The sequence below is a fragment of the Bubalus kerabau genome, chromosome 1 (assembly GCF_029407905.1).
Source record: "Bubalus kerabau isolate K-KA32 ecotype Philippines breed swamp buffalo chromosome 1, PCC_UOA_SB_1v2, whole genome shotgun sequence".
Classification (NCBI taxonomy): Eukaryota; Metazoa; Chordata; class Mammalia; order Artiodactyla; family Bovidae; genus Bubalus; species Bubalus kerabau.
The window spans coordinates 68796129-68819260 of record NC_073624.1 but is presented as its reverse complement, the minus strand read 5'-3'; the positions used below and the strand labels follow the sequence as shown (position 1 = coordinate 68819260).

The window sequence follows — 23132 nt, the reverse complement described above, 5'->3', positions numbered from 1 at the left end:
TGAGCGACTTCACTTTCACTTTTCACTTTCATGCATTGGAGAAGGAAATGGCAACCCACTCCAGTGCTCTTGCCTGGAGAATCCCAGGGACGGGGGAGCCTGGTGGGCTGCCATCTATGGGGTTGCACAGAGTCAGACATGACTGAAGCGACTTAGCAGTAGCAAGTTTGTCATGGCTTTTCTCCGAAAGAGCAAGCATCTTTTAATTTCATGGTTGTGGTCACCATCTGCAGTGTTTTCGAGCCCAAGAAAGGAGATATGTCACTGCTTCTACTTTTTCCCCATGTATTTGCAATTAAGTGATTAGAGCATTATATTAACATCACATACACAGGTTTACATGGCAAGTATGTTTGCCCCAGTAACCACCTTGTTCTTTTGTATCATGTTTAATTAGGGGGATCAAACTAATTGAATTAGAGTTCAGAAATGTATATTCATGAAAAGAAGCAAAGGCATTTTATTTATAAGAAACTGAAGTAGAGAGATATCTAGTAACTTGTTGGAACTACTCCACTAGTTAGTGGCAGGCCTGGAATCTGGGCAGTCAAATCCAAGTCTATACCCTAAACCACTATCTGCACTATGCTATAGGTGGCACTAGTGGTAAAGAACCCACCTGCCAATGCAGGAAACACAAAGACATGGGTTTGATCCCTGGTTCAGGAAGATCCCCTGGAGGAGGGCATGGCAACCCACTCTGGTATTCTTGCCTCAAAAATCCCCATGGACAGAGGACTCTGGTGGGCTACTGTCATATGACTGAGCACAGAGTCAGAGACAACTAAAGCGACTTAGTATGCATGCATACTATCCTTTTAAAAAAAAAACAAGGCGGGAGAAGCGGCAAAAAAAAAGACCTCTTTTGTTTGGGAATTTAGTTTAAAATCAGTTATTAATCTTTGAAAGTTTTTATATATTTGCATGTATGCATTAAAAATCAACAATTAAACACTACCAAGAAATTGAAACAATCTGTCAGTGGAAAAAGGACCACTTTTTAGAAAAAAAACAACCAAACAGTGACAGTTGAAAGGTCATGAATATTATATAAGTATCAGACCACCTGATCTGCCTCTTGAGAAATTTGTATGCAGGTCAGGAAGCAACAGTTAGAACTGGACATGGAACAACAGACTGGTTCCAAAAAGGAAAAGGAGTTCGTCAAGGCTGTATATTGTCACCCTGCTTATTTAACTTATATGCAGAGTACATCATGAGAAACGCTGGACTGGAAGAAAGACAAGCTGGAATCAAGATTGCCGGGAGAAATATCAATCACCTCAGATATGCAGATGACACCACGCTTATGGCAGAAAGTGAAGAGGAACTCAAAAGCCTCTTGATGAAAGTGAAAGTGGAGAGTGAAAAAGTTGGCTAAAATTCAACATTCAGAAAACGAAGATCATGGCATCCGGTCCCACCACTTCATGGGAAATAGATGGGGAAACAGTGGAAACAGTGTCAGACTTTATTTTTCTGGGCTCCAAAATCACTACAGATGGTGACTGCAGCCATGAAATTAAAAGATGCTTACTCCTTGGAAGGAAAGTTATGACCAACTTAGATAGCATATTCAAAAACAGAGACATTACTTTGCCAACAAAGGTTTGTCTAGTCAAGGCTATGGTTTCTCCTGTGGTCATGTATGGTCATGTGAGAGTTGGACTGTGAAGAAGGCTGAGCGCCAAAGAATTGATGCTTTTGAACTGTGGTGTTGGAGAAGACTCTTGAGAGTCCCTTGGACTGCAAGGAGATCCAACCAGTCCATTCTGAAGGAGATCAGCCCTGGGATTTCTTTGGAAGGAATGATGCTTAAGCTGAAACTCCAGTACTTTGGCCACCTCATGCGAAGAGTTGACTCTTTGGAAAAGACTCTGATGCTGGGAGGGATTGGGGGCAGGAGGAGAAGGGGACGACAGAGGATGAGATGGCTGGATGGCATCACTGACTCAATGGACGTGAGTCTGAGTGAACTCCGGGAGTTGGTGATGGACAGGGAGGCCTGGCGTGCTGCGATTCATGGGGTGGCAAAGAGTCGGACACGACTGAGCGACTGATCTGATCTGATCTGATCTGATCATTGAAGGTAAAACTAATATTCAAATGTTTAGCTAGTTTAATTTAGGACTTATTAAATTCATTCTATGGTAAATATTTGCCACTTAGCTTAAGCAACAAATATGTCTGAAGCCAAATAGAAATTCAGGTTTCCTGGTGAGATATGTTTTCTGCCACTGCTACTGGCTCTCCAAGGGAGAAGGAATGGCTACAGAAAATGCAGAAGTAAATCATTTCTATTTTCTTTCTTTACCAGTAGATAGAAAAAAAAATCTGTATCTGCTGATTATTCAATACTAACTGCTATGCTGCCAAGTCGCTTCAGTCGTGTCCGACTCTGTGCGACCCCATGGACTGCAGCCTACCAGGCTCCTCCATCCATGGGATTTTCCGGGCAACAGCACTGGAGTGGGGTGCCATTGCCTTCTCCCATTAACTGCTATACCATTCATTAAACCTATGAGATTAATACCAGTTAAAAAGAATAAGAGGTCACAAATATAAACTTAAATACAAGGTGGATAAAAACGTTTTCCTTGTTTTCTCTCACGTGCATATTTTGGGATGTTTGTAGTACATAGGGGCCACACTATTTTGTCAGGAAAACTCATAAATTGCCTTAAACTTCTACTTCAGTTGCATATGAACTAACATGAAAGCCAACTTTAAGGAGTAGAGGTTATCCTGCCCTTGTAAAGTTTTATCCAGCTTCTAAAACATATCATGTTTGATTTAAGGAACACCTCTAAGTAATATCTTTGCCACAACATAAAGGTACTTAATATTTCTTGATAGCTTCAGTGCTCATGAGAAAGGCTTATAGTTCATTTCATCTTAGTCATCTCATTAAACTTGTTTTTCTTTATCTGAAAAGGCAAAATTAACTCTACTTAGATATTTTATATATACTTTAAACTAATTGTGAAATACTCTTCATAACCAAGAAGTATTTGGAAGGTTGATGACAACCTCTAAAGTGTTCAAGGACATTCTAAATGAGGTTATTAAAATTCAATCCTTTGCCTATTTCTGATACTGGGGGGGAGGGGGGTGTTTATCCCAGACAATAAGATAAAAGAAAACAGGGAGGCTTTGAAAAGTTTCTCCATCTCTAGATCCATGTCTGTTCTTTGGAAGATGACAGAAATCTGCAACATTGAGAAAGATCTCTGTTTCAAAAATAGTTTCTGTAGCCCAAAAGTCAAATAAGCAACTGCCTGTTATTTCTGCCACATGGATTTCACAACCATCATTTCCACAGCACATAATATTTCACCTTTCCACTAACATCCCAAAGGCTTACAACAATTGAGATAAAATTTCAAATACTTTGATCTTACTCTGATTTTTTTTTCTCCTATTTAATAAGACTAAGAGGCTACTGTAAATCCTTTTGGTCTCTAGATCATTTTTCTTCATCAATGTAAGTTGTGGACCTGAACACTAAGAGTTTGGAAAAATTAAAAGAAACTCCAAATCACTAATACACACACAGTGTTTATCCTTTTGTTCTTCTTTATTCATTATCTGGATTTTACGCATGTTCTTATTCACAAATTATTTTCACTCATCATCTGTAAAGAACACATGAATCCAAAGTAGACCAAAGTTCTATTGGATTTATTCCTTTTCAGTCTTCCAGGAATACACACTCATTACTAGGGTGCTGAGAAAATATATAGGTTGCTTCCATTTGGTTCCTTGGATTTACATTTAATCCAATCATTGATTGCATGGGAGGTGAGGCCAGAGAAGAATGGCATGAACCAACAACACACTATAACCATAAAGCATTCCTAGGGAGTGCAGAGCACATTCTAATGAGAACAATGTAAGGCTACTGAGTATCGCTTCAAAAATGTATCATAGCTCCCACAGAAGCTTCCCAAAGCTTTCCACTTAATGCCCTCCTAGTGACTAGAAAGATTCTAAGTATCATTATTATTTCTTTAATAGCTTGAGAAATTTGTATTCCACTAATAAGAACTTCAGTAAAATCGAGGGTGATAATCAATTGCATCAGTACAATCATAAATGTAAATGTAAGTTAACTTTTTGACTATGTGGGCTTATCTCATTCTTAAAAACAATAGATAAAACAACTATAATAAAAACTGGGTTACTCCAAAGCTTTTTTGTACAGCATAGGAACAGTAATTCTCTCACATAAATTCTATAGGTAAGTTGATCTTCATTATCCTTGGATTCTGCATTTTCAAACCTGTCTGCTCCCTAAAATGCATTTGTAAGCATCAAATCAATATTTGAAGTAATTTCTCTGTCATCCTGGAGATGTGCAAAGTGGAAACAAACTGGAACCAGTTGCCATGCATGTTCCCAACTGAGGTGTCAAACTAGGTGACACTCTGCCTTCTTGTTTCAGCTCTCAATCGATAAACAAGGGTCTCCTTATCTAGTTCCTACATTTCCCAAATCACTTTCTACTGGTGATTTTGCTGTCTGAAATGGCTTTCAAACCTAGTGCTCTAGTTGCTGCCTAGGATTACTAAGCACAAGAAGACTGTGATGAGCCTCAAAAGAGAAATATACATGTTATACATTTTTCTTTCAGCCACAAGTAACAGTGCTGTTTGCCATGAGGTTCATGTTAATGAATTGATGATATATATTAAATAAGGTGTCTTTAAATAGAAACACACATAAAACAAAGTTATCTATTGATCAGTTGATGAAAACATGACCAGCAGCTTGTAGGAACTTAATCTTGTATTTCCCTGAGGAGCAGGAGAGCTTACTAGAGCAACCTGTGCCAATAAAGTGTGGAAACAGAGGATAGAGCAAGAAATTAATAGGTCAATAATCAGTTTGAAAGGAGTATTGCATTTACTCATGCTTGCTGTGGCATTTCCCCTATGCCTCCTACTTTTCAGGTGGTAAAGTGGACATAGCTCATTCTTTTGGGCCATCATATGTGTTTTCATGTGACCTTAGTCATGTCCGACTCTTTGTGACCCCATGAACTGTAGCCCACCAAGCTCCTCTGTCCATGGTATCTCCAGGCAAGAATACTGGAGTGGGTTGCCATTTCCTTCTCCAGGAGATCTTCCTGACTCAGGGAATAGGGCCATTCATATATCTGAAAATCCTTCCTAAGTTTAGAGTAATCCAAACTTCATAATTCCCTGCCTCCCCATGAGGGTAAAAAGTCAGAACTTACTTTCATAAAATTCCTTGCCCCTAGGGCCTCCAGGCCCCATTAACCCAGTACTGCAGCAAGGCTGTGGTGTTGGAGAAGACTCTTGAGAGTCCCCTGGACTGCAAGGAGATCAACCAGTCCATTCTAAAGATCAGTCCTGGGTGTTCTTTGGAAGGAATGATGCTGAAGCTGAAACTCCAGTATTTTGGCTACCTCATGCCAAGAGTTGACTCATTGGAAAAGACTCTGATGCTGGGAGGGATTGGGGTCAGGAGAAGAAGGGGATGACAGAGGATGAGATGGCATCACCAACTTGATGGACGTGAGTTTGAGTGAACTCTGGGAGTTGGTGATGGACAGGGAGGCCTGGCGTGCTGCAATTCATGGGGTCACAAAGAGTCGGACACGACTGAGTGATTAGTAAAAAAGTGGCATATGGTTTTATTTCTGGGAAATCATATATTAGTCTATTTTTTAAAGCGCCATGTTTAGTCACTCGGTTGGGCCCAACTCTTTAGGACCCCATGGACCACAGCCTGCCAGGATGCTCTCTCCATGGGATTTTCCAGGCAAGAATACTGGAGTAGGTTGTTATTTCCTTCTCCAGGGGATCTTCCCAACCCAGGGATTGAACCCGGGGCTCCTGCATCTCCTGCATTACAGGCAGATTTTTTACTGCTGAGCCACTGAGGAAGCTCCTTTAAAAAGAGTCATGGACACATTGCTTTCTCTTCAAGAGCCTTCCTTCCTCAAGGAAGAGTGTTATCCTTCTTTTAGGGTACTGCCCATCTCCTACACCAAATACACAGTTCCACCTAGGCTGCCAATGTTAGCTTCTCATCCATCCACTGCCTTCAGGGGCAGATGAAAAGTAGGCCAGATTCTAGCAGTCTTCCCCAGAATTTGTCTATATACAACTTAAGGAAGAGAAGCAGTCTCCCCTATGTCAAATTTGAGACTGAAATATAAGATGTAGAAGCTGTTAATCATCTTCCTTGTGTCAGCAGGAGGCTACTAAAGTAAACAGACAAAGATATTCCACCAGAGAGTAGAGGGGAGACAGCAATATGATGGACAGATAGCAGTCATCTGCATTAGCTGACCTGGAAGATTCTGTTACCTGAGCCCCTTTTCTGATCTTCATGCAGGATGTTTTCTCTTTAAGCCTTAGGGGATTTGAATAAGGTTTCTGTCATTTGCAGCCAAAACACATCTGCATAAACTATGAGAGAATAGCATATTTTAGAGTAATTTTAAACCCAAAATCAGGAAAGATATTCTTATTCTTGCCAAGGAATAAATTAATAGGTAGGTTCTTTCCATAGGTCAGTAAGTAAAATGTTCATTGTCTAAAACATACATATCAAAAGGGATTTGAGTAAAGTTTCTTAAATTCTCTCTTTTGAAAATAAACCTTAGTAACAATCCAATACTATGTGGACTGGATTAGCAGCCTTCTGTAAGAAAGTATCTCCCTGAATAGTTTCAAAGGCCTAAGCATACTTGGGATCTGCCCTTGACTCCTGCCTCTTCCATCCTTGTCTTGAGAGGGACAAAGAAAGTTCCATGGGCTTTATTTTATCCCTATTTCTGTGTCTTGAAGTACCCGCCTCTCACTTTTATTCCCTTGAAAATTGACAATGCTGATTTTCACATATGACTCCTTTTTCATTTGTGATACTGAAGGCTTACTCTTCTCTAACAGAGAACTGAAAAAGTAGCACACATACAAACCTTATGACATAATATAAACTCAATGACTAAGGACATCCTATAGTCTGTTCTAGTCTTAAAATTTATATAATTTATAGTTACATGACAATATATGCCTTCATGTCTATACTGATTAGTATAATCTAGGTTTTATTCCACATGACAAAACTGCAGAAGCTTAACAGAAAGTCCTTTCTTCCTCATCCAAAGTATTAATATAAAGTGGGCCAAGAATATTCCCATTGTAGCAAATCATATGCAAGAAGGTTGTGGGCAAAAGGAAGACATTGCATCAGCTAGAACTGCCTTGCTCACGTGTCCAAGGATGAGAAACATCCTTCCACTCACAATTCATTGGTCTGAACTAGTCATATTCAAGGGCACATGGAAGTTTGGTGAGCAAAATGACTTCTGCCACATTGTACCAAATTTCCTAGGAAAATCAGCAATACATACACTCATAGATGAAAAAAATTACGCACCATGGCATAGGTATGGGGCTTCCCAGGTGGCACTAGTGGTAAAGAACCTACCTGCCAATGCAGGAGATGTAAGAGAGGCAGGTTCAATCCCTGGGTTGGGAAGATTCCCTGGAGAAGGAAATGGCGACCTGCTCCAGTATTGTTGCTTGGAAAATTCCATGTACAGAGGAGCCTGGCAGGCTACAGACCATGGGGCCACAAAGAGTCAGACATGACTGAGCACAGGTACTTATGGCATAGGTGTAAGAAGGACATAAACTTCTTGTACAGGGCTGTCCAAGTGTACCTGGTACTTCCCGGGTTTTGTGAAGTTAAGCGGAAGCTGAAAGTCCTAGGTATCACAATCACAGAGTTAGAATGAGCTTTCCTTTTTTAACTGCTGCTAAGATACAGCCAGTCCATTCTGAAGATCAGCCCTGGGATTTCTTTGGAAGGCATGATGTTAAAGCTGAAACTCCAGTACTTTGGCCACCTCATGCGAAGAGTTGACTCTTTGGAAAAGACTCTGATGCTGGGAGGGATTGGGGGCAGGAGGAGAAGGGGGCGACAGAGGATGAGATGGCTGGATGGTATCACGGACTTGATGGACGTGAGTCTGAGTGAACTCCGGGAGTTGGTGATGGACAGAGAGGCCTGGCGTGCTGCGATTCATGGGGTCACAAAGAGTCGGACACGACTGAGCGACTGAACTGAACTGAAGATACAGCACTATATGACTTATTTTAATAGTCTCCAGTCTGCAAACATAGTCAGAACACAAAGTAAAATAATATAGTGAACTTATTTTGACTTTAAAGATTAGATAAATACACATTATATACCATGGTCACCAACCTCCTATTCCTAAAACCGTTTGCTTGTTTGCCTCCAGTAAAATAAGCTCAGTGGTTTGATGCTTGGTCCCTTGTGTAAAGTAATCCATCATAAAACCATCACCCTTACTTTAGCACAATTGACAGTCAATGCTCACATAAAACCGAAGAGTAAGTTGCCATGGAGACAAAGCCAACTCTCCTCTTTAGAATGGCTGATTATTCCGAGTCATAACAGATATACCAGAAAAATAACATGAGGTTCTCACAGAGACTGGCAGCCCCAAATCTGTGTTCTACAATTGTGTAGCTAACTGTGTTCACATTATCTTTTGATATAGTAACAAAGACACACATTACACTAAAACTTAATCCTACATAATTACTGTTTGTAAAATGAATCCTTATATCTGTCTAAACAATGTGGAAAGTTTAAATTGTAATATGTTTTCTACTTCTAATTAGTGCTTTATTAATGGGGTGACCACTCTGCTTGACCTATTTGCTAAAATTCTTTAGAACTCCAGAAGACCATATGGCTGGCCAGATGGGTTGCTGTAATTTAATGCTATTATTCTAAGGATGAAGTAAGGGATAAACATAATTTGTATTCTTTGCCATCCTTCCTGCATTCCTTTTATTAGTTTCATTTTTAATTCAGACATCAGAAGGGAAGATAATACCTTGCTACCAAGGCCCAGATGCCAACTAATTGCTACAAGAGACTCCAGCCCAGACATCATAGGCCAAGCTTCTGAACACACTCCATCTTACCCCGTGACCCCACCATGGTGATTAATAGGTTGAGTGCTAAGCCCTAATGAGTGTCAGATCTTAGATGTTCTCTAAGCTAAAGCAATTAGCATTATGTTGAACACAATATTTCAGTTACTTGGTATACAGACTCATTGTTCTTAATAGTAAACTATATGCCTTTTGCCTTATGGTCTTCAAATTTACCACCAGCACCACCTGAGAAGCCCCATTTATATTATTTACTTATTTATAATTTGATGCTGAGATTTATTGGTTTGAGAAAAGTAATTGGACTGTTCTTCATTCTAAGCATTCTTTCAGAGCCAACCAGGGAGTGGAAGGCTGTCATATGATCATGGTTAAGTCTATAAATACATCCTGCTTTCATTGGATAGAGAATGATTATTGGGATATCAAGCTCTGTCTAAGACTTGCTCTATGTTATCCTATTTTGTTTCTTCCTCTAGAAACCCTGAATTTTCAGAAACCCTTCCTTGCCTCTAGGTCTGCATGCATGCTAAGTCCCTTCAGTAGTGTCCAACTCTTTATGACCTTATGCACTGTAGCCTGCCAGACTCCTGTCCATGGGATTCTCCAGCCAAGAATACTGAACTGGGTTGCCATGCCCATCTCCAGGGGATCTTCCCAATGCAGGGATCAAACCCACATCTCTTATGTCTCTTGCAATGACAAGCAGGTTCTTTACCACTAGCACCACCTGGGAAGCCTTTAGGTAGGGGCAGTATAAAAGTTCTGACCAAGGGAAGGTGTGCAGAAATGTCTTTTAACCCTTCTAGGCCTGGCCCTTAAAATATCCATATGACCTTCCATGCTCTCTTTGTTAATTCTCTATCTGGATGGAGTTCATTAAAGGAAGACTACAAAGGCTTTGGGCTTCCCTGATAGCTCAGCTAGTAAAGAATCCACCTGCATGCATGAGACCCTGGTTTGATTCCTGGGTTGGGAAGATCCCTTGGAGAAGGGATAAGCTACCCACTCCAGTATTCTTGGACTTTCCTTGTGGCTTAGCTGGTAAAGAATCCACCTGCAATCTGGGAAACCTGGGTTCGATCCCTGGATTGGAAAGACACCCTGAAAAAAGGAACAGCTACCCACTCCAGTGTTCTGGCCTGGAGAATTCCATGGACTGTACAGTCCATGGGGTTACAAAGAGTCAGACACAACTGAGCAACTTTCACTTTCAAAAAGGTTACATACATTTTTGTGTTGCTTGTAAGTTAGTCAATGATCAACTCAACTGAAAATTATGAATGTATGGAACCCAAAGTCCAAATTTAAGTAGACCTACACAAATTCACTAGAGGAATCCATTTCAGTTGTATTTAAGAAGCAGGAAACTACATATCTTAACATTAGCGTGTTTTAGAACTCAGGACAAAACAGTTATCAGTGTTGCTTTAGCAAAACATTATTAAGGAACACCTGACCCATGGGATAGATGAACTAGACTGAGGGCACAGTATCTACTGTTTCTACAGTCATCAGAGACAACACAGGACAACCCTTAAAGCAACTGTCTAACAGAGAATCTCAAAGTGTTTTAAAAGCAGAATTGTCCATTGACATACCCAAATAGCATTTTAAAGATATCTTTTGGTACTGGAACTTAAATGCATCAATTTAATGCAACCAAAAGGGTAATAGAGACATATATTGGATTAATGTAAAGTCACTGACTTATGGAAAATAGAAAATACCCACCAATGCACGCACGCACACACACACACAAAGGATTATTGGGGGATCACATTTTTACCTTGGTAGTACCAAAAAAAAAAGACTATACCCTGAAGAATAATTCAATACTCCAGTACTTGGGTCATCTGATGTGAAGAGCCAACTCATTGGAAAAGCCCCTGATGCTGGGAAAGATTGAAAGCAGGACGAGAAGGGGACGACAGAGGATGAGATGGTTGGATGGCATCACTGACTCAATGCACATGAGTTTGAGCAAGCTCCAGGAGATGGTGAAGGACAGGGAAAGCAGGTATGCTGCAGTCCATGGGGTTGCAAAGAATTGGACACAACTGAGTGACTGAACAAAAACAGCAAAAAGAATAATTATTATGTCACTAAAGCAAAAACCTTGGTGGGGCAGCACCTGAATCAGGTTTGTGGAAGGCCTTGGACAGATATAGCCCTGCCATTTTACAGAGGGAAGAGAAAGGCAGAAGAGCATAGTGATTACATGTGTGTGGGGGGTCTCAATTTATGTCCCTAATGAGTTGCTTGAACTAGGAAAAGTATTTTATCAATTTCCTTGGCTATAGAATGGAGAGCAGTAATTCTTATTTTACAGAATGTTAAGAGGATTAAGTCATATGAGACACTAAGCATTTAGAGAGGCCTGAGCTGAAAATAAATGTGAACACGTTTTTGATATTATTCCTAATCTTATATCACAATCACTATGAACCATATTATCCTCACCTATAAAGTAAGACATTGAAAGATGATTTGTATAACTTCTTTAAGTGTTTGGGCTTCCCTGGTGGCTCAGATGGTAAAGAATCTGCCTGCAATGCCAGAGACCCGTAACCCCTGGGTTGGGAAGATTCCCTGGAGAAGGGAATGGCTACCCATTCCAGCATTCTAGACTGGAAAATTCCATGGGCAAAAGACTCTGGCAGGCTACAGTCCATGGGGTCACAAAAAGTCATACATGGCTAAGCAACTAACACACACTTCTAAGTGTTTATATTCTGAGTCTCTATCTGTACCTTAAAGTCAAATATCCAGTTGAAAAATGAAAATCCTAAAATCTAAATATTTTAAGTAATGACTAAAAAAATCTGTAGACAATCTTGTCTGATGTTGGGATTGATTTAAAGCTGATAGGTGACACAAAAATGCACTAATAATCCAGTAGTTTTTAATAGTCAGCAGTATTGGGTTGTAAAATGTTCCTTCAGTTTTAAAATAAAAATAGAAGACACATTTTTCATTTTCACCAAGAATTTTATTGAACAATGCAGTCACCATTTTGTTTCACTGCCTTCTGCCATTTTCCAGGCAACTTCATAATTTGATCTTCCCAATTTTTTTTGTCTTTTTTTGAGTAGAGAACTGTTCTAGGTGCCTTTTACAGTCTTCCAAGGAATTGAAATTTTTTTCCATTAAGAGAGTTTTAAAAAGATCAAAATAAATGGAAATCTGAAGCTGCAATGCCTGGTGAATATGATGGATGAATCAGAACTTTCAAGCCACACTATAACAGTCTTCCTGGTCATCAAAGAAATGTGTGGTCTTGGATTATTCTGATGGGAAGTTACATACTTTCTGTTTACTCCTTCTGAAGCTTTTCCTCAGGTGCTGCTTTCAGTTGTTCTAACTGGGAGCAGTACTTGTTGGAATGAATAGTTTGGTTTTCAGGAAGGAGCTCATAATAAAGGACTCCCATCTAATCCCACCATACACACATCACTTTCTTTGGATGAAGACTGGACTTTGGTGTGATTCGTGATAGTTCATTTCACTTGCCCCATGATCTCTCCTATTCCACATTATAGTATAGTATCCAGTTTTCATCATCACAATTTGTTGTAAAAACATTTCATTATATTTAATGAAATATAATGTGGAAATATAGCCAAGAAGGTTTTATTTCTGCTTAATTTACGGAGGAACTCAAACATCAAAGTGACTGACATACCCAAGCTGGTGCAAATGCTTTTCAAAGCTTGATTTGGATACTTTGAGTATGTCAGCTTCCTCCCACATGGTATTACATTGATTATTCTCAATAAATGTCCTGATTTGATCACTATAAACTTCAACTGACCTACCCAATGGTACAACATTGTCCAGAGAGAAAACTCCAGAAGGAAACTTTGTAAATCACTTTTGACACTTTTGATCAGTCACACTGCCTTCTCCATACATTGTACAAATCTTTTTGTGTTTCAGATGCATTTTTACCTTTCTTGAAATAATAAAGCATAATATGCCAAAAATGTTTTCTTCCATATTCAATATTAAAATAGCTACACAAAAGTGCACCAACTTTAATATGCTTTTTTTTTTAACACACACTATGACATCTGTCATAATACAATTCAACAAAATTGTTTCAAGTGACTTTAAAGACAACTAAGCACTACTAGAGCCAAATTACAGAAAAAAAAATCAAATGAACTTTTTGGCCAATACACTACTATGGTACCAATTTATTCACTATCCCTCATGAATCACACCCTCATTTGAACATGGAATGTAACAAGAAAACTGTCAAGCAACCATTTAAATGTTAAAATATTTAAGGAAGCTACACAGATATTTAATATTTAATTTATATTAAATAAATACAAATTTAATAAGCTACAGAGGTAAGGAATGATTTTATTCATACAAACTTGAATGGATCCAGAATGTACATGATAACACTCCATTTTTGAAGCTTAAAGTGAATTACTTCCTAGGCTTAGAAAATAGGTTGTCAGCAACTTGAGTTTCTTTCCCATTCATAAGAAAGCATGTCTACCAATTGCAGGAATATTATGAAATGATACTAACATTATAGTATAGCCTCTATTCCAAATTAAATGGAAATTTGCCACCGCTAAAAATTCCATAATTTAGTAACCCTTAGTTTGTGCAAAGCCATGCTCATTCAAATAAATTCTCTAGTAAGACTCAGAATGAAGTGAATAGTTCAATATGCTGAATCACTAAAAATCACTAAAAATTCAGCCCTAATTATCCTTCTTGGTTTTAAGTGAGGGTAATCTGAAAACAGGATTTTAATGTACCAAGATACTACATGTAAAATACTGTGGCATGGAGCAATTGTTTTCTTAAACCAGAAATCAATTTAGTCCAAAGAAGCTTACCTCCTGCATACATAACAGCCAGCATCGTGGATGATATCCATGCTATTTCACTGTAGGTAGTGTTGAATAGGAGCTGGATTTCTTTGAAGAATACTGTGACAGCTTTGGGAAACGCATATGAAAATCCAATGGAGATAAAAGCTGCTCCAACCACTACCCAGCCCCATCCTCCATCAGGAGGTGGATGTAGTGGTGGGGTGCCTCCAGGTGGCGGCATTTCTGCTTCTCTATTTGAAATTCAAGTAACCTGTGTTTAAAAAAATGAAATAATAGTTTAGGCCATACTTGCATTTTCATGTCACTTTTGAGTTACCAAAATAATATTATATTTTTATTACATTAACTACAACTGTATAATTTTCATAAATATTTTTTAATATTCTGCTATTCAGGAAGTTATCAGCAAATTTACCAAAAAATTAGAGTGAGGTATGTAACTCTGTTATGAGCTAAAAACTGAAAGCATTTTGTTCACGGAAACAAAAACCACTCAAAGAGAAAGTTAAGTTCAGATCTATACTAAAGTACCAACAAAGAAACAAACGCTATCTCACTCTGATTTCTAAGATAAATGGAGCTGTCATCCCTCAAAACAGAATGATTTCTTAATCCAAACATTTAAGATTATATATACCAAGGTTAAAAGGATCTTATATTACATTTGATGAATTTTAGAGAATAGTAGGCATATTTTATAATTTTTCCAATTTTAGTAATTGAGAATATTTAAAAATATTTCAGCAGGTATCTATCAATATTTCCTAAAATTATAAGATTAGAAATTGTATGATTCTAATAAATTAATTTTAATGCACTTCCAAAACTGGTACTACCTATCATTTTATGAATTCTTCATAGCAGTGAAATGCTCCCAATCAAACAGATTGTATGTTATTTTTAGTCAAAGGAAGGGACTTTCTTTTTGGATATGCCTAGGAACCCGTAAAGAGAAGGGAATGGCAACCCACTCCAGTATTCTTGCCTGGAGAATCCCATGGACAGAGGAACTTGGTGGGCTACAGTCCATAGAATTGCAAACTGAGCGACTGAACAACAACAGGAACACTTAACTGCTAGCTTTATGGTATAGAGTACCCACTCTCTTGTGGGAAGGAATGATCACATATAGCTTAATACAACTGAAATTAAATTTAAGAAAACCTTGGTTCCCTAGCATCAATATTCTTTGTAGAATGATGTTGCTTACTTGGCTTTTAGCTGTAATTGCCAATACTTCTCAGCATCTTCTTTTTACTACTCTCATTCCATTTGCAAATATTTTTCAGTTGAAATATAGAGGAAAAAGTAAACACTTGTCCATTGGTAAGATAATTTCAAAAATATGCAAATAAAAGCTAAATCTGCCACTAATCCAGGAAAACTACCAAAAAAAAAAAAAAAAAAAAAAACCTAAAATAGTATCTACAAAGAAAAACAGAGGTTTAATTTTTGTCTGATGTCAAATTATATCTAAGATATTTTCAGTGATCTTCTATATCACCTTCCACATTTTGTGAAAATATTCTTTAGTCTTATAATTTGTCCATAATTCTATCCAAGGACTTTACCTTCAGAAACACATACAGGCAAAGTGATAAAAATGAAACTTAAAATAGGTAGAGCACTGCTTCCCTAGAATAAATACTACAATGATGAGTAGTAGAATGGAAGTAACAGGGTGGAAAACTATCACTTTTACTCTTTTTTTTTTAATGTTAATTTTTGAAAATATACTTAAGATTTTTTTAACATAATATTTTACAGCATTTCAAATATGGAGAGAAATTGATATAATCTGCAATTAACAGATAACAGACTACAGATTAAAAGACTTATTTTACATTTTGTGAGTCAGGCATATCTGCAAGGAAGTTCTCAGACATTAAACCATAATAACCTCTTTTTTTGATTTTTTTCAGCTCTATTGAGTTATAAGTGACAAATAAAGGTAAAGTATATCTAAAATGTGCAAGATGATTTAATATACATTATGAAAGGATTCCCACAATTGAATTAATCAATACAACTTTCACCTCACATATTTACATTTTTTGGTGTGAACACTTTATGTTCTACTAAGGTAGCAAATTTCAATTATACAACACAATTTTATCAACTGTAGTCACCTTATTATACATTAGATCCTGAGAACTTATTCATATAATTGCTAAAAGTTTATACCTTTTCACCATCCTCTCCACATTTCTACATCCCCCAGCCTCTGGCAACTAGCATCTACTCTTTGTTTCTACAAGTATGATTTTTTAATTCCACATCTAAATGTCATGATGCAGGATTTATCTTTCTCCATCTGGCTTATTTCACTGAGCATAATGCTCTCCAGGGTTATCCATGTTGTCCCAAATGGCAAGATTTCATTATTTTTTAAAGCTGAATAATATTTCATTGTGTGTATGAGTGATTGTAAGTGTGTGTGTGTGTGTGTGTATATATATACATTTGGATGGAGACCATTTTCAAAGTCTTAATTGAATTTGCTAGAATATTGTTTCTGTTTCTGTTTTAGTTTTTGGCCACGAGGCCTGTGGATCTAGCTCCCTGACCAAGAATTGAACCTTCATGCCCTGAACTGGAAGGTGAAGTCCCAACCACTGGACCACCAGGGAAGTCCCCTTTGTGTACACATTTTGTTTTTCCATTCATCTGTCAGTGGACACATAGCTTGTTTCCATATCTTGGCTATTGTAAGTAATGCTGCAGTGAACATGGAAATACAGATATCTCTCTAAGATAATGATTGCCTTTCCTTTGTATTTCTTTTTTTTTCCCCCTTGGGGATGGTCTTGATCACTGCCTCCTGTATATTGTCATGAATCTCTGTCCATAGTTCTTCAGGCACTCTGTCTATCAGATCTAATCCCTTGAATCTATTTGTCATTTCCATTGTATAATTGTAAGGGATTTGATTTAGGTCATACCTGAACGGTCTAGTGATTTTCCCTACTTTCTTCAATTTCAGTCTTAATTTGGCAATAAGGAGTTCATGATCTGAGCCACAGTCAGCTCCCAGTCTTGTTTTTGCTAACTGTATAGAGCTTCTCCATCTTTGGCTGCAAAGAATATAATCAATCTGATTTCACTATAGACCATCTGGTGATGTCCACATGTAAAGTCTTCTCTTGTGTTGTTAGAAGAGGGTGTTTGCTATGACCAGCATGGTCTCTTCACAAAACTCTGTTAGCTTTTGATCTGCTTTGTTTTGTATTCCAAGGCCAAATTTGCCTGTTACTCCAGGTATTTCTTGACTTCCTACTTTTGCATTCCAGTCCCCTAGAATGAAAAGGACATCTTTTGGGTGTTAGTTCTGAAGGTCTTGTAGGTCTTCATAGAACTGTTCAACTTCAGCTTCTTCAGCATTACTGGTCCAGGGCATAGACTTGAATTACTGTGATATTGAATGGTTTGCCTTGGAAATGAAGAGATCATTCTGTTATTTTTGAGATTGTATCCAAGAACTGCATTTCAGACTCTTTTGTTGACTATGAGGGCTATTCCATTTCTTCTAAGGGGTTCTTGCCCACAGTAGTAGATAAAATGGTCATCTGAGAAATTCACTCATTCCATTTCATTTTAGTTCATTGATTCCTAAAATGTTGATGTTCACTCTTACTATCTCCTGTTTGACCGCTTCCAATTTCCCTTGATTCATGGACCTAGCATTCCAAGTTCCTATGCAATATTGCTCTTTATAGCATTGGACTTTACCTCCATCACTCATCACATCCCCAACTGGGTGTTGGTTTTGCTTTGGCTCCATCTTTTCATTCTTTATGGAGTTATTTCTCCACTCTTCTCCAGTAGTATATTGGGCACCTATAGACCTGGGGAGTTCATCTTTCAGTGTCATACCTTTTTGCCTTTTCATACTGTTCATGGGGTTCTCAAGGCAAGAATAATGGCGTGGTTTGCCATTTCTTTCTCCAGTTTTGTCAGAACTCTCTGCCATGACCCATCCATCTTGGGTGGTCCTACATGGCATGGCTCATAATTTCATTGAGCTAGACAAGGATGTGGTTCATGTGATCAATTCAGTTAGTTTTCTGTGACTGTGGTTTTCATTCTGTCTGCCCTCTGATGGATAAGGATAAGAGGCTTATAGAAGCTTCCTGATGGGAGAGACTGACTGAGAGGGAAACAGGGTCTTGTTCTGCTGGGTGGGGCCATGTTCAGTAAATCTTTGATCCAATTTTCTTAAAAAAAAAAATTATTTATTTTAATTAGAGGCTAATTACTTTACAATATTGTATTGGTTTTGCCATATATCAACATGAATCTGCCACAGGTGTACACGTGTTCCCAATTCTGAACCAATTTTCTGTTGACAACAAACTGTGGAAAATTCTTAAAGAGATGGGAATATCAGACCTTCTTAGCTTCCTCCTGAGAAATCTGTAATCAGGTCAAGAAGCAACAGTTAGAACCAGACATGGAACAATAGGCTGGTTCCAAATCAGGAAAGGAGTACGTCAAGGCTGTATATTGTCACCCTGCTTATTTAATTTATATGCAGAGTACATCATGTGAAATGCCAGGCTGGATGAAGCACAAGCTGGAATCAAGATTACCGGGAGGAATATCAAGAACCTCAGATACACAGATGACACCACCCTTATGGCAGAAAGCAAAAAGAAATGAAAGAGCCTCTTAATGAAAGTGAAAGAGGAGAGTGAAAAATATTGGCTTGAAACTCAACATTCAGAAAATTAAGATCATGGCATCCAGTCCCATCCATCATGGCAAATAGATGGGGAACCAATGAAAACAGCAAGAGACTATTTTTTTTGGCTCCAAAATCACTGCAGATGGTGACTGCAGCCATGAAATTAAAAGACACTTGCTCCCTGGAAGAAAAGCTATGACCAACCTAGACAGCATATTAAAAGCAGAAACATTACTTTACCAACAAATATCCATATAGTCCAAGCTATGGTTTTTCCAGTGGTCATGTATGGATGTGAGAGTTGGACTGTGAAGAAGGCTGAGCGCCGAAGAATTGATGCTTTTGAACTGTGGTGTTGGAGAAGACTCTTGAGAGTCCCTTGGACCGCAAGGAGATCCAACCAGCCAATCATAAAGGAAATCAGTCCTGAATATTCATTGGAAGGACTGATGCCGAAGCTGAAACTCCAATACTTTGGCCCCTGATGCAAAGAACCGATTCATTTGAAAAGACCCTGATGCTGGGAAAGACTGAAGGCAGGAGGAGAAGGGGATGACTGAGGATGAGATGACAGAGGTTGGATGGCATCACTGATGCAATGGACATGAGTTTGAGTAGGCTCTGGGAGTTGATGATGGACAGGGAATCCTGGCGTGCTGTAGTCCATTGGCTTGCAAAGAGTCAGACATGACCGAGTGACTGTACTGAACTTCCTTTGCATATATATCCAGAAGTAGAACTGCCCAATCATATGGTAGTAGTTCTACATTTAATTTTTTGAAGAACCTCTATACTTTTTTCCATAGAGGCTGAAAACAGTTTACACTCCAAACAAGAGCATAAAAGTTTTCCATTGTCTCCACATTCTTGCCAGTATTTGTTCCAAATAATTTCCAGTATTGCTTTTTTTTTTTTTGATAATAGCCATTCTAATAAGTATGAGGTAAAATCTCATTGTGGTTTGATTTTCACTTCCTTAATGATTAGTGATGTTAAGCACCTTTTCATGTACCTGTTGGCCTTTTATGTCTCCCTTAGAAAAATACCTATCGAGGTCCTCCGCCCATTTTAAAATTGGATTATTTGTGTTCTTTGCTATTGAGTTGCATGAGTTCCTTGTATGTTTTAGATATTAACCTCTTATTGGATATGTGACTTACAAGTATTTTCACCGATTTCATAGGCTGCCTTTTCATTTTGTTGACAGTTTTCTTCTTTGTGAAGAAACTTTTTAGTTTAGTTTAATAGTCTCAATTGTTTACTTTTGCTTTTGTTGCCTTTTTGATGTTGAATCCCCCAAAAAATCATCACAAAGATAATGTCAAGGAGCTAACCCCTACTATATTTCTTCTAGGAATTTTATGGTTTCAGGTCATGTTCAAGCCTTTCATCCATATTGAGTTGATTTTTATTAATAGTGTAAAATGGGGGTGCAGTTTTACTCTTTTGCATGTGAATATCCAGTTTTCCCAGCACCCATTTAAGACACTATCTTTTCCCCATTGTATATTCTTGGCACCTTTGTCAAAAACTAATTGACGAATACATGCATTTATTTCTGGGCTCTCTATTCTGTTTTCCTGATGTATATGTCTGTTTTTAGACAATACCACAATGTGGTATTGTCTAATTCTATGACTAAGAATTAGAAATAATAGACTTAGAAATCAGGTAATAGAATTAGAAATATAAATCTATTTCTATAGAATTAGAAATCAGGTAATATAAGTCAGGAAGTGTGATACCGCCTGATCTTTTTCAAGATTGCTCAGGCTCTTTTGTGGTTCCATACAAAATTTAGGATTGATTGTTCTATTTCAACAAAAATGGCATTGGAATTTTGATAAAGACTGCATTGAACCTGTAGATTGCTTTGGGTTATATGAACATTTTAACAATATTAATATTTCTAATCAATGAACACGGAATAGCTTCCCATTTATTTTGTCTTCTTTAATTTCTTTCATCAATGTTATACTTTTCAATGTATACATCTTTTACTTCCTTGGTTACATGTATTTTTAAGAATTTTATTCTTTCTGGTGCTATTCTATTGTAAATGAATTTTTTTTTCTTACAACAATGTATTATTCCTCTCTCCAATAATTCATTATTAGTGCATAGAAACAATTGATCTTTGTGTACTGATTTTTGTATCCTACAACTTTACAAATTTGTTGATAGTTCTAACAGTTTTTTTTTGTTTTTTTTTTTTTTTTGATGGAGTATAGGGTTTCTATAAGGTCAAGTCATCTGGAAACAGATAATTTTTACTACTTCATTCAAATTTGATGTCTTTGATTTTTTTTTTTCTTACCTAATTGCTTTGACTAGGATTTTAAGTACTTAATCACCATATGTTCATCCTGATCTCATTAATTGATACTTAATAGCTCTGGATTTCCCTTCCAGTTCGATGGTGAACCAAAGAATGGAATGATTCTTGCATGAGCTGTAGACATATCTACCAGCATTTTCTATCACCTTCTGATATTTCTCCTTTTGGATAATTGTGGTGAAGATTCTCTCTATTTTTCAATTTGATCAACAATTACATTTTATTTTCTTTATTTTATAACATTGATAGTTATAAAGCAGGAGTCAGCAAACATTTCCTATAATGGACTAGATAATAAATATTTAAGTTTCTGCAGGCTGTATGGTCTCTCTCATAACTACTCATATCTTAATAGTTTTAGTGCAAAGTCAGCCACAGACAATACTAAAAAAAAATAAGTGTGGATATTCCAATAAACTTTTGTTTACAAATTAGACTAAGCCTATAGTTTGCTGATCCCTGTAATAGAATACTATTTAAAAACCAAGAAAATAAAGAAACTACATAATCACACTATCCTAACACAATATTATTAATAATTTTGCATCTATTTTTATTGTTTTCCTATATTCATATATTTCTGATGAATTTACTGATTTAAATGCAGTATAATCTAATTAATCTGTAACTTAAGTCATAAGTATACAAAAATGAATAAAGGGATCTCTGACTCAAATATTGAGTACTTATGCTAAGTGCTTATCAAGTATTTATTTACTCAGCTAAATTTCCACAAAAGCCCTATAAGATATTGTCCCTATCTTTTAAATAAGACTAAAGCTCAGGAAATATCAAAAATTAAACCCAAGTGAAACAATAATGTCAGGGACTGGATTTCACTAATCATTGCTGACTCTTAAAATTACATAAATAAAATTATAAATAAGACTCTTGTTTAATGTATTTAGAAGAGGAAACAAGCATAAAAGAAACTTAAGTATTTTTTATTATGTCATCTGTGCATATCTAAAATATTCTTATGGATCAAAATAGTCAAAGACATCTAATGTTCCAAGACTTTAAGAAAATAACTGGAAAAGTTCTCTCCATGGATACATTTGTATGTTAGAAACCTACCTGAAATGTCAAGAAAACTACAGCATTAAGGTCAAATGAAAGCACTGTTTATAATAGCCAGGACATGGAAGCAACCTAGATGTCCATCAGCAGATGAATGGATAAGAAAGCTGTGGTACATATACACAATGGAGTATTACTCAGCCATTAAAAAGAATACATTTGAATCAGTTCTAATGAGGTGGATGAAACTGGAGCCTATTATACAGAGTGAAGTAAGCCAGAAAGAAAAACACCAATACAGTATACTAGCACATTTATATGGAATTTAGAAAGATGGTAATGATAACCCTGTATGCGAGACAGCAAAAGAGACACAAATGTATGGAACAGTCTTTTGGACCCTGTGGGAGAGGGAGAGGGTGGGATGATTTGGGGGAATGGCATGGAAACATGTATAATATCATATAAGAAATGAATCACCAGTCCAGGTTCGATACAGGATCCTTGGGGCTGGTGCACTGGGATGACCCAGAGGGATGGTATGGGAAGGGAGGTGGGAGGGAGGTTCAGGATGGGAACACATATACACCCGTGGCGGATTCATGTTGATATGTGGCACAACCAATACCATATTGTAAAGTAATTAGCCTCCAATTAAAATAAATAAATTTAGATTTAAAAAAAAAGAAAAACTTTCACCACAAATAATGCACAGAATATAGATTCTATTGAAAAATGGACACATCCTAGCAGGGACACTTCTGTAAGTTTATTAATATTCCACAGATGTTAATTGTTTAAATTGATAGAAAATATTATATCTTGTCAAAGAATGGTTTTGAAAAGATTTGTATGTCTTCAGAATGTTTACGGTCTGCTTTTGTAATCATCTTTGGTTTCTTGGAAACAATAAAAATTTGTCTATCTAGCTATTTAATTTCATTTCTCTTTAGTCATCAGTTAATCCAACATGATGGATTGATGGCATATGAGCACTGGAAATAGCATCTTATAAAAACTATAATATTAAGTAAGACAGAAAAGGAAAGAGACAGATTGTAAGTGGTGGTTAAATCAGATGAAAATAGCACTCAGTCTTTGAAAATTGTCTAAATAATCTGAATTTATATATTATTGAATTTTGTCATTCTATTATTAAAGTAATCAAATTTCTCAATGCTTGGAAAGCAAATAATTCTAGAAGAATATTAAAGAACTATCAAAGGGCATTTGTATATGGTAAACTACTTTTTGTTATATGC

The 23132-nt window shown here is 37.2% G+C and overlaps 1 protein-coding gene across 2 annotated transcripts in view; it reads right to left on the bottom strand.

Annotated features, from left to right (window-relative positions):
- Positions 1-23132, bottom strand: part of SLC16A7 (solute carrier family 16 member 7) — a 197932-nt gene that overhangs the window by 47754 nt on the left and 127046 nt on the right. For both annotated transcript variants that reach the window (XM_055579085.1, XM_055579075.1), the window contains exon 3: positions 13832-14078. In XM_055579085.1, the coding sequence (XP_055435060.1) occupies positions 13832-14048 (217 nt within the window). In that variant the 5' untranslated portion in view covers positions 14049-14078. The remainder of the gene's footprint in view (positions 1-13831; positions 14079-23132) is intronic.